Source organism: Pogona vitticeps, chromosome 2 (genome assembly GCF_051106095.1).
Source record: "Pogona vitticeps strain Pit_001003342236 chromosome 2, PviZW2.1, whole genome shotgun sequence".
NCBI lineage: Eukaryota > Metazoa > Chordata > Lepidosauria > Squamata > Agamidae > Pogona > Pogona vitticeps.
The window spans coordinates 178455724-178472712 of record NC_135784.1 but is presented as its reverse complement, the minus strand read 5'-3'; the positions used below and the strand labels follow the sequence as shown (position 1 = coordinate 178472712).

At 45.6% G+C, this 16989-nt stretch overlaps 1 protein-coding gene across 1 annotated transcript; it reads left to right on the top strand.

Moving 5' to 3' along the window:
- The first annotated feature begins 1805 nt into the window (after positions 1-1805).
- DUSP9 (dual specificity phosphatase 9) lies at positions 1806-16492 on the top strand. Its single transcript, XM_078386554.1, has 3 exons — positions 1806-2292; positions 10093-10515; positions 15679-16492. The coding sequence occupies exons 1-3, from the start codon at positions 1944-1946 to the stop codon at positions 15978-15980; spliced, it is 1074 nt and encodes a 357-aa protein (XP_078242680.1). The 5' UTR covers positions 1806-1943; the 3' UTR covers positions 15981-16492.
- The last annotated feature ends 497 nt before the right edge of the window (positions 16493-16989 follow it).

Below are 16989 nucleotides of genomic sequence, written 5' to 3'. Positions count from 1 at the left end.
GGACACATCACATGATAAGGTGTCTGAATGTACAGGCATATAAGTCTTACTTCACCATCCAGGTTCTTCATCCAGCAGATTATAGGATTCTCTGGGTGGTGTTTTAGGTGTCTGGTTGCGGGATCAGAGGTTGGGAGTTTGATTCCCCCACTGGGCCCCCTTGACATGGGCTGGACTTGATGATCCATTGGGTCCCTTCCAACTCTGTATTTTTAAAATGATTAGGATGATAAAAGCCCTGTTGTCTTTTTCTCGTATGCAAGAGATAGTACGATGTAGTGGCCATAGTGTCATTCTAGGGCTTGTTTGACTTCAGATTTCTAATATTTTTCTGCTGCGAACCTTTCTGAGTGATGTATTCTCGAAGGCTTTCACGGATGGGATCTGATGGTTGTTGTGGGTTTTTCAGGCTGCTTGGCCATGTTCTGAAGTGGGTGACTTTGGGTCTCTTGCCATTTTCCAGCCCAATCTGCCTCACAAGGTTGCTTTGAGGATAAGGTAGAGAAGAGGAGGGCCATGAACACCTTGTAAACTTTCTTAAATAACAGCAGTACATAAATGTCACAGAGGATGGGGAATTTCCTCCTCCTCAAATAACCTCACTTAGCCCGTGCACATCTTGAAATGAGGACTGATAAAGCTTCTGGGGCAGAAAATGTGGCTGGTCGGCAGACTTGTGCCCCCACTAGCTTTTCCTTTTAACAGTGAAAGCCCTGAACTCCCTGCAGTCTGCCTGCTCAGCCCGTTTGTGTTGTCATCCGATTCTTGGCAAGTGCTGCCGTCTTCCCTCCAGTTGCCAGGAAGTCTCTCGTCAGCATCTGGCCAGGATGGAGAGGGACAGCAAGGTGCCAGGAAGGGAACACGCACTTCCTGTGTTTCCCTCACCCTGCTGCCTTCTCTCTTCTCTCTCTTTCTTTCTCTTCCTCCCCAGCCTCATCCTGCCCTTTTGCTTTCCCACTGCAGGGCTCTCCAATGATGGATTACAAAGCTGTACCCGCAACACTCTGTTCTCTGGAACCTTGAGGGGCTGTGTTCGGAATCTGGAACGAGTGCGCCTATGGGCCCGTGTCTCCCTTTTTACCTATCTTTTGTGCTCCTGCTTCGTTGCCCACTTCCCCCAGATATATCTGGATGCCTGCTTACCAGACAACCATTTGTCCTTGGTCTTTGCTCCAGCACCTCCTCTCCAGCGGCATCAGGTAGACTGCAGTTGAAGTACTAAAAGAGGAGGTCCTTCAAACCGGCCGCAGGCTTGTTGTGTTGCTCCTTAGCCCTCTGGCAGCCCTGAGGGGCAGCAGAGGCAAAAGAGTTTGCCTCAGGGACACGAAATTGGCTGGACGTGTGGCAAAGGGGTTGTGATCTGGCCGTCCCCGAAGTGGCCCATCATTCTGTACGTGTAGCTGCACCTGCAAAGGACGGTCGGAGAAAGAGGACAGCAGGCCAGGATCCAGAGTGGAGTGTCTGGGAAGCAACTCTGCCCACTCAGAACAAGCTGTTTCAGGGGATTTCAATATAGTCTCTCTTCTCCTTTCCAATCCTTTGTTCCTCTTTGCCAGAAGGACCCCAAGGCCCTCATCTCTGGTTCTGAGAAGTAGCAGACATTTCCTTTCCCTCCAAAGAGATAAAAAGATGACTTCCGCTGGGTGCCTCCCTCCTACCTGTCTAGGAAAGAGTGTTTTGCTAACATGGATTGGGTGAGGGCTTCTACGTTGGCAACATGATGTAGACCTTTCTTGAGGCAAAAGTCTCTAAGGGGCCTGAGACAAGCTCCTGGCGTCTGGTGAAACTTTCCTTTGTGGGAACCACTTTGCAGGAGAGAGCAAAGCTCTGGACCTCACTTCTGGCGTTTGCCTCTCTGTTCTTGAAAGACTCTTGGACTGGGCTGGAATTCAAGTGTTCTAACTGAGAAGATTCTGGCTGTCTGAACTGTGGCCGAGAGCCACATGGAAGACCTGGGCAGGTCCACATCGTGGCTGAGGGCCGAGCTGGCCTCCCCTTCTCCATGCCTGCACATCCTTGACTGCCGCAGCCGGGAGCTCTATGATTCCTCCCACGTGGAGCGGGCACTGAGCGTGGCCCTCCCGGGACTGCTGCTCCGGCGTCTCCGTAAGGGGAATCTTTCCGTCCGATCTTTACTGCCTGAACCCCCACAGGATAACCCTGTGTTGCTGTATGATGAGGGGACCCTCCAGCTGCCTCATCCAGGAGGCCAGGAGGAGGATGAAGATTCGGTGCTGGTGACGCTGTTGCAGAAGCTGCGGGAAGAAGGTTGCCTGGCCTACTACCTCCAAGGTGGGTGTGCAGGAAAAAGAGTAGTATTTCTGGAGGAAGGAGATAATTAGGAGAAATGATGGGAGTGAGGGGCGGCTGGAACCAGATCCAGGAAGATGGTAGTCACATTGCAGCCCAGAGATGTCTTGTTTTTAAATATGCATGTGTAAGTTGCAACAATACGCATCGTTCCCCTCAACAGAGTATACATGGTTCTTCTCCTTACCACTTTAACTTCACAACAGCAGTTCCCTGAGAAGGGGTACCTGGCTAAAGGTTACCTAGTGAGTTTCATGTCTCAGCAGATGCCCAGTGGATACTGGTCTCTCTCAAGCCCCTTCCTGTCCAGCACCTTCATCATCACACCTGACTTATGAGATAGGACAGATTTCATGTCCACTCTGTAGAACTCTCCATTGCCTCTTGCTTCATCTGGTGGACTCTGTCCCCGGTGGTACCAATGAGCAAGATTCTAGGTGTGCCATACAGTGGGAGGAACATGGCGACGTGAGTAAAAAAGGGCCAGACTGGAAAAAATAAGTGGAAGAAGATGTGGCTACCTACCTGGTCTTTCAGTTTAGGGGCAGGCTGAATAAAAAGGGAATGTTACAACTGATCTGGAGGCTAGATAAACCCATGGCTTGATCCAGTGCAAGTCCACCCCCTACTCTAAGCAGCACCTTGGACCATGTTTGATTTCAGAAGGCAAGCAGAGTTGGCCTGGCTAATACTTGGGTGGAGGAAGAATCCCAAGGATCACCAGATAGAGCTAGGAAAAGGATTCTGCCTGAAACCCTGGAGAGTTATTGCCAGTCAGAGCTGATAATACTGGGCTAGATGTACACAGTATAATTGTACAGTGGTGCCCCGCATAGCGACGATAATCCGTGCAGCAAAAATCGTCACTATACAGATTCGTCGCTGTGCAGGGGGAAAAAAGCCCATAGGAATGCATTAAAACCTGTTTAATGCGTTCCTATGGGCAAAAAACTCGCCTTAAAGTGAAAATCCTCCATACAGCGGCCATTTTCGCTGCCCAGTAAGCGAGGAATCCGTCCCTAAACACAGTGGGCAGCCATTTTTTTTACCGGGTGATCATTTTGGAACCGCCGATCAGCTGTTCTAAAAACATCCCTATGCGAAAATCGGTAAGCGAAACAGCGTACCGATCATTGCAAAGCGATTTTTTACCATTAAAAACATCGCAATGCGATCGCAAAAGGGATCACAAAAAAGTCGTCGCTATGTGGATTCGTCGTTAAACGGGGCACCTGTTAAGCGAGGCACCACTGTAAATGGTTCACCTTTGTGTCTTATCAGATAGGACACCTCAAAGTGGCTAAGAGAACTGGGCATGCAAAATGTTAGACAAAAGCTAATAGAAAATCAAATTATTGGTAGTTAAACAGTACAGCTTAACTAATGAGCAATAAAATCCACATTGCTTAAAACAGTTGGGGCAGGATATCTATGTGAACTCTTGAGTTGGAATGAGGGAGAAAGGGTCTGCTTACATAGATTCAAATTGACAGGTAACCTAGTGGTCTTAGGTTTTCTCTGTGTATCTCTCTGAACATAAAAGGCAGAGACGTTTGGTCCTCCATTTTGGAAAATTCACAATCCATCTGTGAATCCATAACTGTTCCCATCCTGGGCAAAGCACACCCAGACGTTTATTAGTGTGTTAGTGCAGAACAAGGAAGGCTACAGATAATATTAGATCCCAGACATAGTTCAGTAGAAGCCAAGTTTGGGAGCTTTTCCTAGTGGTTGGGAGGGTGTGTGAACATTTAGAATAAAATCCCACATTCAGCAGGTATCAAAGTTCTCCAGAGTGGAGTCTATTGCTAAGGGGCTACATTTAGTATTCTTTACATCTTACAAAAAGCAAAAGTAGTTGTGTTGGCCATTTAGAAATTGTAAGATATATACTAGTATAATAACTATAGTAGCTATATTAGGTCATCCAAAGGATTGCAAACACATATCAAACTTTCTAGATTTCCATAATAGAGATTTAGAGAAGAGAGAGAGAGCCAGAGTGGTGGTGGTAGTGTCAGAATATTGGACTAGGACATGAAAATGCTAAATTCAACCTTCTGCTTTGCCAAGAAGCTCAGTGGATGATCTTGGTCGAGTCACAGATTCAGCCTGGGCTGCTTCACGGGGCTCTTGTGAAGTTAAAATGGGGAGAAAATAACAACATCCACTATTGTGAACTAACTAGAGGAAACTAATTTATCATCATCATAAATAAGAATTTTGGGATTATTTTGTGACCAATATGTCTGTTTTTGCTTTTCACAGGACTTGAAAAACATAGTCTAGTATTCTCTGTTGATACCAGTGTGACAGTCCCCTTCACACCAGAAACACACTGCATTCAGAAAGCGTTGTTAGTGATTAAAAATGAAGAATGGCTATGCTGCAGAAGGGATTCTGGAAGCTATAGTCAAAAAGTGTAATTTCCCCAGTTATACCTGGTAATAGCTGTTCCTAATGGTTCACCCCACGATCCTCACAGCGTATCTGGGAAAAGGAAATGAATTCAGTGCTACTAAAGCAGAAATGGGGGATTGCTCACCGCAAGGTACTACTTGTGTTTTGGATGCCTGCCCAAGCATGATTATATTAGAGGCAACAGGGGAAGACAGCTTTGTTGTGCCTCCTTTTCTTGACAAGTCAAGCCAACAATCTTATTCCAGGGCAGGTTTCACGTACCTGGTGCCCTCTGGATGTGTTGAACTCAAAACCCCATTATCCAAACACGCATAGGCTAGGGATGATGAGAGTTGTCATCCAATGTGAAATTTGCCAGGATTAAGAAGCTTGCCCTAATTACTTCATTCTACTACAGAAATAACCCCTTAGGGATTGTCACAGAAGTGAGATGTCCTTCTCTGGAATTTTAGATGCTTTGATTGGGGTGTAGTGCCAGATCTAGGCACAGGCTAATCAAGCCAGATCTTAGCGACTCGGGTTACACTGGGCCCCTAAATATAAAATAAAATAATACACACTTTCTTGGTAATGCTGTCGTGCCTCTTAAACTTGAATTCACTTAAGGTGGAGATGGACAACAGCCACCCCATGGCCAACATACAGCCCCCAGGGGTTGTTGTTTTTTCTTTTGAAATATGTCTGGCAATTTCCCACGTCCCCTCCAGAGCAGGTAGAGGGGCAATTCTGCCATGTTCTGAGAGGGTCCCAATATTGCTGGCCCTGCCAAGATGCCCACCCCTGGCTTAGGACTTTAGTGTGCCTTAACATGGGCTGCATGGATGATATTTGTCTAACATGTTTTGCATTGAAAGAATCCTCTACCAGTGGGCTTCGGTGGTTCATTTCTGCATAAAATGCGGACCAGACTTCCCCAGCCCCCCCACCCACCCTCCCCCAGTCAGTTGGCCATTAGTGGTAGGCAGAGTTTTGAGACAAGTGTGCCAGCCGTCAAAGACTAAACCTCTGTTCCCTTGAGCAGTCCTTTGCTGTGAGTTAGCCAGTGCTTTGGTGAGCCAGAGGGTGTATGTATGCAAAAAGGCTCTATGGGAGAGGCAGGCTGGAATATAGGCCTGGTTCTACATGCCCATCAAGGAGAATTGCTCTGCCATTTCCAGAGCCTGGAAAAATTACTTTTATTAGACTACGCCTCTTGATCCACTTAAAACGACAGGCCTCTGCTGAAGGCTTTCCATCTGAGCCATAGGGTCCTTTCTAGCTCTTCGCTTCTAAGATTATATTATCATGAGATTATTATCATTTTAAGAAACGTCATTGAAAATATATATATATGCACCTGCAGTTGCCTGTGGCTTTCTGCTCAACATAACCTGATTCAGGGGTCTCTTAAGTGTGTGTCTTCTGTGTGTGAAGAGGGTAGTGCACCAGCTCAGTCCACTTCTGTTGTTGTTGTTCCTCCCCTCACACAAAACCAACATGTCTGAAGAGGCCAAGCCTGTTCTGTCTTTCAAGACTCTCCCTGCAAGTCCAAATGTGAGAACACTGCGATTCTGTCTTGCCTTTCGGGACACAATAAGCTCTCCAGAAAGGTCACTTGTGTGTGTGGAAGGTAGTCGCTTGGGGAAGGCAGGACTAGCACACTCCTATCATTACATGTGGAATATTCGTGCTTAACAAAATCCTGAATAAGGCTTCAGTGTTTTCCCCTTTTTAAAAAAGCCCTATTAAAATGGGAGGTGCAGCAGCCACATTTTCTTCTACCCAGTCTTCCACCTAATCTCCCTTCCTCATGTCTGTCACCATGAGGATGATTCTGGTTGTGTGACAGAGCAAGTGGGGGAGGGGAGGGCTGGCCCTGCCCTACCATTGGATAAGGAATTGGGACAACTTGTGGACTTCCAGATGTCATTGGACTCCAGCTCCTGCTGTCCATTACCTTTGGCTGTGCCGACTCAGACTGACAAAAGACCAACAATTGGCAGGCTGTATATCCCTCCATGCTTGGTCGAAGCTGGCTGGTGACTTTTCTCTTCTGTATATGCAGAAGCTGGGGATTAAACTGGGAAGGTTCTGTGTAACAAGCAGGAAACGGTTGAGCTGTGGCCCACTATCCTTGCGTAGCTGCTCTAGGTTGGGTTCCACTTGAAGCAGAAGGGCATCAGGAGGACTGTTTAAAAATGAAGGGCAGGCCCTAGCGTTTTCCCCACTCATCTGCGGTGGAAGAAGACAGGAGCCTTGCTCGCTACGATAGAGACAGGAAGAGCTTGACTGTGGTTCCTAGGCGTGTCCCCAGGACTGTCCCTGTCTCTGCAGCAGGTGGACAAGAAAGAACCAGGAAAACGGGACAAGCTCGTAACTAGAGCAGCTACAAAAGCTGTCTTGTATAATGCATGACAAACTGCCACATAGATATTCCGGGCTACTGAGAGGTGTGCTTGTCTGGGACAGATAACACCGATTATCCTCCAAGCAGTTTTAAATTTAAAGATTTGTTGGAGAGATGGCCCAGAGTATGGCAAAGCCTTTATGGATTTTTTTTTTTTTTAAATCTGGGTTTTACACAATCTTCTGAGTATGTTCCTATCGTTTCGTTCGTTTAGTCATTTAGTCGTGTCCAACTCTTCATGACCCCATGGACCAGAGCACGCCAGGCCCTCCTATCTTCTACTGCCTTCCGGAGTTGTGTCAAATTCATGTTGGTTGCTTCGCAGACACTGTCCAGCCATCTCATCCTCGGTCGTCCCCTTCTCTTGCCATCACACTTTCCCAGCATCAGGGTCTTTTCCAGGGAGTCTTTTCTTCTCATTAGATGGCCAAAGTACTGGAGCCTCAGCTTCAGGATCTGTCCTTCCAGTGAGCACTCAGGGTTGATTTCCTTTAGAATTGATAGGTTTGTTCTCCTTGCAGTCCAGGGGATTCTCAAGAGTCTCCTCCAGCACCACAATTCAAAGGCATCAATTCTTCGGTGGTCTGCTTTCTTTATGGTCCAGCTCTCACTTCCATACATCACGACAGGAAAAACCATAGCTTTGATTATTCAGACTTTTGTTGGCAAGGTAATGTCTCTGCTTTTTAAGATGCTGTCAAGATTTGTCATCGCTTTCCTCCCAAGAAGCAGGCGTCTTTTAATTTCAAGGCTGCTGTCTCCATCTGCAGTGATCATGGAGCCCAGGAAAATAAAATCTGTCACTGCCTTCATATCTTCCCCTTCTATTTCCCAGGAGGTGATGGGACCAGTGGCCATGATCTTAGTTTTTTTGATGTTGAGTTTCAAACCGTTTTTTGCATTCTCCTCTTTCACCCTCATTACAAGGTTCTTTAATTCCTCCTCACTTTCTGCCATCAGAGTGGTGTCATCTGCATATCGGAGGTTGTTGATATTTCTTCCTGCAATCTTAATTCCAGCTTGGGATTCCTCCAGTCCAGCCTTCCGCATGATGTATTCTGCATATAAGTTGAATATGTTCCTATACAGAGGGTATTCTGTATTCTGTGTTTTAGCAGGCGTTGCTTCTGTACTATAGCAATAAAGTGATGCCAGCTTGCTTCTTGATAGGACATTCATGAAGGGCTTGTTCTTATCCAAAACAACCAACCAACCAAACAAAAAACCAGCAACTAAGACATGAACGCTCTCAATGTAGTTCTTATCAACATCTGTCAGTGTTTGGGCCATAGCACTCAACATCTGAGAATATCCTTTCATTTTCTTTACAAGCATTTTTCTACTCTTTATGGTTGTGGAGTTATACTTGAAAGGGGTATGGTCGTGAAGCAATGGGCAAAATCCCATTGTGTAACTTTGCTCCTGTGGCAACCCGAATTGGGTGCTGGAACCATTTAGTTTACACCAAGTCAAAGCTGCTTATTCCTACACCCACCCACTCACCCTGTTTTAGATTCCAGGGATCCTTGGGGTCCTTTTGCCCTTGGAAGGCTTTTGGCAGCCTTGGGATGGAGAGAGAGAGAGAGAGAGAGAGAGAGCGCCTTTAAAAGTCAAAAACTGCCACCGCTAGCCTTGGGACCACTGACGGCGATCCAGCAGCCACCCTAAAGACCCCAAAGACTTTCCCAGGGCAAAAGGATTTCCTCATGCACCAGCCAGAGCATGTTCCTCTGCTCTTTCTCTTTGGCTGTTCAGCCAGTCCCCAGCAGGAGCATGGACTTAGCTGCCCTGCTGCCTTGGCGGATCACACACTCGGACAAGGAGGTGGGACAAGCAAGCCTGTAATCTTGCTGGAGACGGGCTGAGCGGCCAAAGAGGAGGAGGAGAGGAACACGCTCCAACTGAGGAGTGGGGGCATTGGCCAGAGAAGCAGGGGGAAGAAATGTGCAGAACCCTATGGTGCTGCACTTATGAACTGGCACAAACCTTCAAACTGAGGTTCATGCCCATCACTAGTCCAGTGTATGCTCCAGTCCTTAGAAGCCAGGCAAGGCTAACTGTGGGTGAAACAGGGCTTCATTGCCTTTCAAAGTTTCAGACAGAGCTCTAAGTAGCAGTGTTGGTGCCTAGGGATCCAGAGCCCTCTTGGAATACATGGGGAGAAGAGGGAGGAATGCTAGTGAGCCCCCGTTTTGTGTTTCCTTCTGCCTAGGGAGGAGCAGCTGAAGCTGACATGTGCTTTCAAGGTAGATTGGGTTCACATTGTTCCGGCAGTAAATACCAAGATGCAGGTTTGCAAACTTCTAGTAGAAAATCTTTGCCTCTCCTGTATTTCCGTAGTTTGGGTTAAACCCTAGTTATGGCATTGACTTCAAAATCATTTATATAAATCAGTATAAAGCACACAAGATATTGTACTGTGTAAGGGGGGGGGAATTCAATCACATTAGCTCAACATGATTCAGTTTTATATTTCACAGAATACCATTTTTCTTGCACAACAATTGGCTTCCTAGGAGTGGAACCTTAATTATATATACAGTTATAGATTGATGGATTGATGGCATCTGTATCCTGCACCATGTAGCTGGAAAAATTCTCAAAATAGCTTATGCTATGCATGGGGGGATTGTTTTTAAAGCAACATAATCCCTCCCTCTGAGGGAACATAAAGGGAAGGGGAGATGGGGGGACAAAAAAAAAAAGAGTCCGACTTCTTAACTTAAGAGGTTCCCCATGAACTTAATTTATTAGGTTTCTTGGTGCAGTGACTGTTGTATGACAATTGGAGACAGACACAGATAATTGGAGGTGGCTTCTCAAGGGGCTACTAGTGGTCCTGTTTGGCTTCCCTTGGATAATAAGAGGAATGGGGTGCTCACTATGGGAATATTTAGGAACTTTTAATGTTAGTGTTGCCATCCTATCTGTGATAACAAACCTGCTTTCTCTTGGGTTTTGGTCTTTCCCTGCAGGAGGCTTCCATAAATTCCAAGCTGAGTGGCCACACCTCTGTGAAACCAATCTAGACACAGCCAGTGCCAGCAGCTCGCCGGTCCCTCTGGCTGCTCCAGTGGTGGGCCTGGGAGGCCTCAGCCTTAGCTCCGACTGCTCAGATGCTGAGTCGGAGCCCCTCAGCAGCGGCATGGAATCAGAAGGGGCAAGCCCCCCATCTTTCCCGGTGCAGATTCTTCCCAACCTCTACCTGGGCAGTGCCCGTGATTCAGCCAATCTAGACACCCTGGCAAAGCTAGGCATCAGCTACATCCTCAATGTTACCCCCAACCTGCCGAACCTCTTCGAGAAGAACGGGGATTTCCATTACAAGCAGATCCCCATCTCGGACCACTGGAGCCAGAATCTTTCTCAGTTCTTCCCTGAGGCCATTGAGTTCATTGGTGAGTGAGCCGAAATGCTGCCCCTGGCCTTGTATTGCATGCCAATCACAGAGGACCAATTGCTGGCACCTCCCACTTCCTCTCAGTGCTTGAAAGGAAGAATGGGCAACATCTGTGGTCTTCCAGGTGATGTTGGGCAATAATTCCCAAGATTCCTCAGTGCTGGGTAAGCTACCTGGGGTGGGAGGCAGATGGAAGCTGTAGTCCACTACCATCTGGAGGACCATATATTATCCACCTTTGCTGTTGAGGTAGACCAGGTAAGGCCCCTAGAACTTGTGAAGCTCCAAAAAGAGGTCAGATTCTTTCAAAAGATGGCTCCTGCTTACCATGTTCATGATCTACACACTTTCCACAAGAAGGTAAAGGTAAAGGTTCCCCTTGACAATTTTTGTACAGTCATGTTCGACTCTAGGGGGCGGTGCTCATCCCCGTTTCCAAGCCATAGAGCCAGCGTTTTGTCCGAAGACAATCTTCCGTGGTCACATGGCCAGTGCGACTTAGACATGGAACGCTGTTACCTTCCCACCGAGGTGGTCCCTATTTATCTACTCGCATTTGCATGCTTTCAAACTGCTAGGTTGGCGAGAGCTGGGACAAGTGATGGGCGCTCACTCTGTCACGTGGATTCGATCTTACGACTGCTTGGTCTTCTGACCCTGCAGCACAGGCTTCTGCGGTTTAGCCCACAGCGCCACCACGTTCCTAAGTTCCACAAGAAGAGTAACCAATAACTGAAGCAGACCTGTGGTGTAGTGACAACTGCTTAGCTAAAGGAGAGAGTGACTGGCAAAATGGCATTTATTCCAAGCTTGTTCTGTTGATCCTCCCATGGGAGGATACGTGTATTCTTCAGGCTTTTCAGTTGTGCTGTTGGAGAATAGATGTCAGATCAGACTTTTGCAGAGGGGGAGCAACAATAGAACAGGAACTGTAGGAAATGCATGCTGATTGGTTGTGAGGACAGGCTCCTGCAATGATCCAGCCAATTGCATGAATTAGTTCTTCAGTTCTTCCTCTGTTACGGGAACAGTGATAGTTCCAATAACAAAATCTCAGTAAGAATCCTGCTGCCAACCCGTTTTTCCTCTTTGCCATGTATATGTTTACGTGCACAGAGAAGTTCATTGGCCATGCTTCCTCATGTTGATTGTTCGCCAGCACAGTCAGCAGTGTATCATGCGAACATATTTTAGTATCACTTGAGCCTGCGATATTCAATTGATGATTTAGCTTGATGTTTCTGTCCAAAGTATTTCCCTCAATTAAAAATGAGCCTCAGGTTAATCAGATTAAAAACAAAGTTAGCTATTTTTAACACAAGGGCTTACAAAATTCTTGGCTAGTATCTAATAACATAGAACAGGCATTCCTCTCATCTCTCTGTGTTCAAATGAGTTATCGTACTACAAATGAACTCACAATATGGAATGTGAGTGGGCTGGTAATTAAACGAAAGGTCTCGCTTGACTTGGCCAATGAAATTTTCACAAAGGAAACCCTTCTTGTGGATCAGCTTGACCAAACAAGGCAAAGAAAGAGGAAAGTATCGTCTCATGCACAGCCTTGCACTTGTGGCTTCTGACTGAAAATTGTTGCATATATGCAGAAGCACAAAGCAGATGTTACACCCTATTCCCCTACCCCGCCCCCTGTCTTTGTGATGCATGACATCACATACCGGAAAATGGGGATAACTGAAAGCACAATGGTGCCCACTCAGTGACTTACACAGTGGCTCTGAAGTCCAACACACATCCAACACAGTCTCTCCTTATTACCCCATGTGATATATCTATAGGTCTTTTGCTTACAAAATAGCAGAAAAACCACTTTTGCAGGGCAATGTAAGGTTTTAGAAGCCATGAAGCTGCTCCACAATCTAAAGTTGGCTTCATCCAGGGAGCAAACTCTGTCCCCGCTTCCCTAGCTGTCCTCTGATGGCTAAAATAGCAGCACTTTAGAAAGTTACTTCTTTGGCATATCTTCCAGAACATCAGACTCGCATCCAGAGCAGCAAAAACGTTAGCTATATCAGCAAGAGATTCTGGAAATCACAGGGTGTTTTTGTTTTGTTTTTAGTGTGAGTTTTTAAAGCACTACTACTACTGTACTTGAACGTCCTGTCCCTAGGCATCAAATAGCAACTTGTAAGCCCTTTTTTCCCTCTTCGGACTCCTTCCATTCTCCTTTGCGCATCCTGTTTTCCTTTGCCAGCCATATTACAAATGCATTGCCAGCCAGAATTCTGAAATGGTTGCTAAAAAGATACCGTTTGCATGACATCTTTTGCAAAAAGTCGGAACTCTGCATTTGAAAATGAAATCATTTGTGTTAAATGTTGGAAATTCAAAAATTATTGTTTTACAATGAAGACATTCAGGTTGTTGAACAAGCATGATCAATTTGTTACTTCAGTTTTTCTGCTATAAATAATGGCATTTCATTGCTGACACCCAAAGTACTCTTTTTGTTGTTGTTTTTAGAACTGCCTTCCTCAGTCACACACTTTTTTTCCTAAACAGGCTACAAATCCCTCCATGTAGTTGTTCACTGCAGATGTTGAGGGAAAACATGACTGAAAACTCAGGTTGGGAAAGGCTGCCTGCCCTATGACAGAGGATCTCATCTGCAGAGAAGGCTTGCTCACCGCCAACAGTTCATGCTTTACATAAAGGCAATAGATATTTCCTTGCTTTCACACAGTGGATCAATATTTGGGAGATGGACAGCTCAATGTGTTTAATGGGATTAATCCCAGGTAAACAGTTTGGTCTCTCCCTCCCTCCCTTCTCCCCGAAAAAAAGAGCAGAGCTTATGCCCTACATTTTCATGTGCACCCAGATTTTGATTGATGAGAGGGACTTGGTCTGTAGTCTGAATTTCTTCGCTCTTTGAGGCACAGCTTCATTCATAGTTATCACTTTAAACCAAAGGCTTTAAAACATTTATTTAGGAAACGTCTCTGCTTTTTGAAAGCACTACATAGTCATCATTGTTGGGAAAAGAATGTGTGTGTCTGTAACAGTTAGAGTCACTGCATAAATAAGTAAAGCAAACAGTAAAAATGATATAAAACCTCATAAGAGAAAGCAGATCAATTTTTTCCAACTAGTTTCTAGCTGGATCTCAAAGGAAATCAGACCTACTCAAAAGGAGGAATTTTCTGTACTATAGAGCTTTACTCATAAGTCTATCCAATATTGGTTTGCTTTCTCCTTAGAAACATATTCTGCGATCTGATGTGTTCCGCCAAAAGCTAGTCCCACTGAAGGGGGGAGGGGGTAAGGAGTTTCTTTATAAGAATAATAACCCCATAATTCCCACTGTAAGTGATTCTCTTGGCTAAAAGGCATGAGTAAAAGATTCAGATTTTCAGAAAGTGGCAAGATGGAGAGGTAGATCTATCACATCAGTAAATGTTAGCAGTAAGAAAAAGATTAAGCAAAAAAAAAGAGAGAGAGAGAGAAGCTTCGTCCTTTTCAGGGATGTTGGCAAGTCCTTGAATTCAAGTCCAAGTCTGAGTTTTTGGTCCCAAGTCCCAAATCCAAGTCCCTATTAAAAACAAGCCTTTTTCCCTAGAAAAAAGGAAGGGGTGGTTGGGTTCTGAGTTGCAAGTCAAGTCATTGGAGGAAAAAAAAACAAGTTGAGTCAAGTCACCGGTGCAATTAAAGTCCAACTTCAGAGCGGGATCTGCGACTCAACTCCCCATCCCTGCTCCTTTCATTTCTTTATTTCTATAGAGGAAATAACATGCATAGAAGATTATATGGGTATTAATCACCAACCATAACTATATGGTGGCTAAAGGCATTGTATAGTAAAGTGAATGAAACATACCTGCATCCTCCATTTACTCTGTGGGATATGGTGATGTACACAGTACCCTAAATCCCATCTTTTATCACTGGAAATGTTATCCATTTGTCCTTTCTATGTACTGAGATTTCCCTAGAAAATGTCCATATTAGGGATGGGCACAAATTGAAAAACGAATTGCAAAATTAATCAAATATCGCTAATTCATTGATTTGTATTTGTATAATTCAGTGCTCCCGAATGTAAATCAATGAATTTTAGTGATGTTTTATTTGTTAATTCGTTGGGCTGTAAATGAGTCAAGTCACTGGTGCAATTTAAGTCCAACTTCAGAGCGGGATCTGCAACTCAACTCCCCATCCCTGCTCCTTTCATTTCTTTATTTCTATAGAGGAAATAACATGCCCAGGCATCTAGAGACACCAAAATTGCAGAGAAGCTTCCCCTTCTGCTCCTCTACAATCCACGTTTGGTGAAGATTGGATTGGATGTCTGAGTTATACACCTACAAAGAAGCCCCCCCCGGAAAATTTCCCCCAGGGACCTAAAGACACCAGAATCACAGAGAAACTTCCTATGACTCTCCTCTACAATATCTCCTGGTTTGGTGAAGACTGGGTTTCACCAAGCCAGCTGCTAAAAGGCACTTTCCTGGGGGGGGGGGACCCACTTTGTGGGTGTACAACTTGGATGTCTAAAACCCAAACTGCTTGGAGGACAGTTTTATAGGGTTTTAAAGGCAAAAACAAATTGATGAGTTGATTTGTCGGGGGGGAAAAAGTAAATTCATTATTCATGATTTGTCAGCGTTGACAAATTATAAATCAAAACAAATCTCCATTTTTCTGATTCATGCCCATTTCTAGTCCATATATATTTAAGCCAAACAGATGAGAGATACACAATATGTCCAAACTATGGTGACATTTTTTTAAAGAGAGGTTACACTGGAGATTTTTCACGAAGCAGATTCTGCACTTGTAAAATTCTAGCTTACAAAGCTTTGGGAAATCTTTGTTTCGGTTACGGTGGGAGAAAGGGACTACATCTCCCAGACAGTGCATTGCCAGTGATTATGGAGATTGAGATATTCTGGGAAATGCAGCCCCTTTCCCCCCCCCCCCACCCCGTATTTCCAGGCTTTGCTTTCAAAACACATACAATCCTACCCTTGACTTGCTGGAGCCTCTCCTCGTCTTCTCTCCCTGCTTCTGGTCTCCTTTCCTGTTCCTGTTCTGTTCCATATCCCAGCCAAACACAAAAAAAGCCCAGTTGACAAAATAGCAAGTGTGACGTCTCTTCTCTCCCCACACCCTTTCCCTTCTTTTAAACCATTATCCCCAGATGAAGCCCTCTCTCGGAACTGTGGCATCCTTGTGCACTGCTTGGCCGGGATCAGTCGCTCGGTTACTGTCACCGTAGCCTACCTCATGCAGAAGCTCAACCTGTCCCTCAATGATGCCTATGACCTCGTGAAGCGGAAGAAGTCCAACATCTCGCCCAACTTCAACTTCATGGGGCAGCTGCTGGACTTTGAAAAGTCCCTGGGACTCAGCAGGGGCAGCAGCCGGCGCCCTGCCTCCAGCCAGGCCTGCTTCTTCACCTCGCCAGCTGATGACAGTGTCTTTGAGTTGGATCCCACGTAGTGGAGGTGGGCAGGCAGGATGGTAAAACAGGTGCTGGCTTCTTTTCCTCTTTGGTTCTGTCTGCTCTGCCCTGGAGGCAGAGCCCCGTTGGGGGCCAACAGAATTACCTCATGCCATAGAGGGAGATGCCTCTTTCCACACCAACTGCCACTTCCAGAGAAGATTCTGGCTGCCTTTTGTGTTCTTCAGTGCATCAACAGGGATGCGGTGTACCTGCCGTTCTTGCAGCTGAGCTGAGAGGGCCAAACCAATAACCAAAGAAGAGAAGAACCTCCCTACCTGCTCCACTTCAGTTCAACCTCCCTTGTTCTCAAACACCTGGAATGAGGAGGAAAGGCCACAGTTGTTATGGAGCCAGCTGTTTTTGGAGATTTGGATGTCAAACATTGCAAATTACTCTCTCTTTTTTTCATTTTCTTTTTTTGACTTTTAAAGATTCGGAATGAGCCATGTCAGGGCTGGAACCTGCTTGTTGCTTATGTTGCCCATTTAATAAAGAACTCTCTCATGCTTCCTTGCAGCCATAATTTTACTTACAAACTGGAGACATATAGCTTTCCCTTCAGGATTTTCACTAAGCTACACAAAACGTCTGGTTCTTAAAGAAGAAGGTGATGTGGGGAGCAATAAGTCTACCAGGGCAGCTCCAGAGCGAACAAAGACGTCTTTGATAGTAGTCAAGACAGTTCAGAATCTCGTGTCTTGGAGGTGGAGGAACAGAGGTTCTTTGTCTGCCTTTTTGATGATCCAGTTGAGCCACCAAATCCAAACTAATGTCCACAACATACCTATATTGCCCAAGACTCTAGAATTGCCTTAAGGAGACTCTTCTGTGTCTGTTGGTTGTGAGGAACTATAAAAGAAGAATGGAGAATCTGCAGCCTTTTGCCTCTAGTTCTAGAAATGAATCCCACCCCAAACTTAACAGTTTTGGGATGCTTGAGAACTGTAAAATCTTACGCTAGAGCAGGACCCTCCAAGGATGACCATATCTCAGCTGTGAATGCAC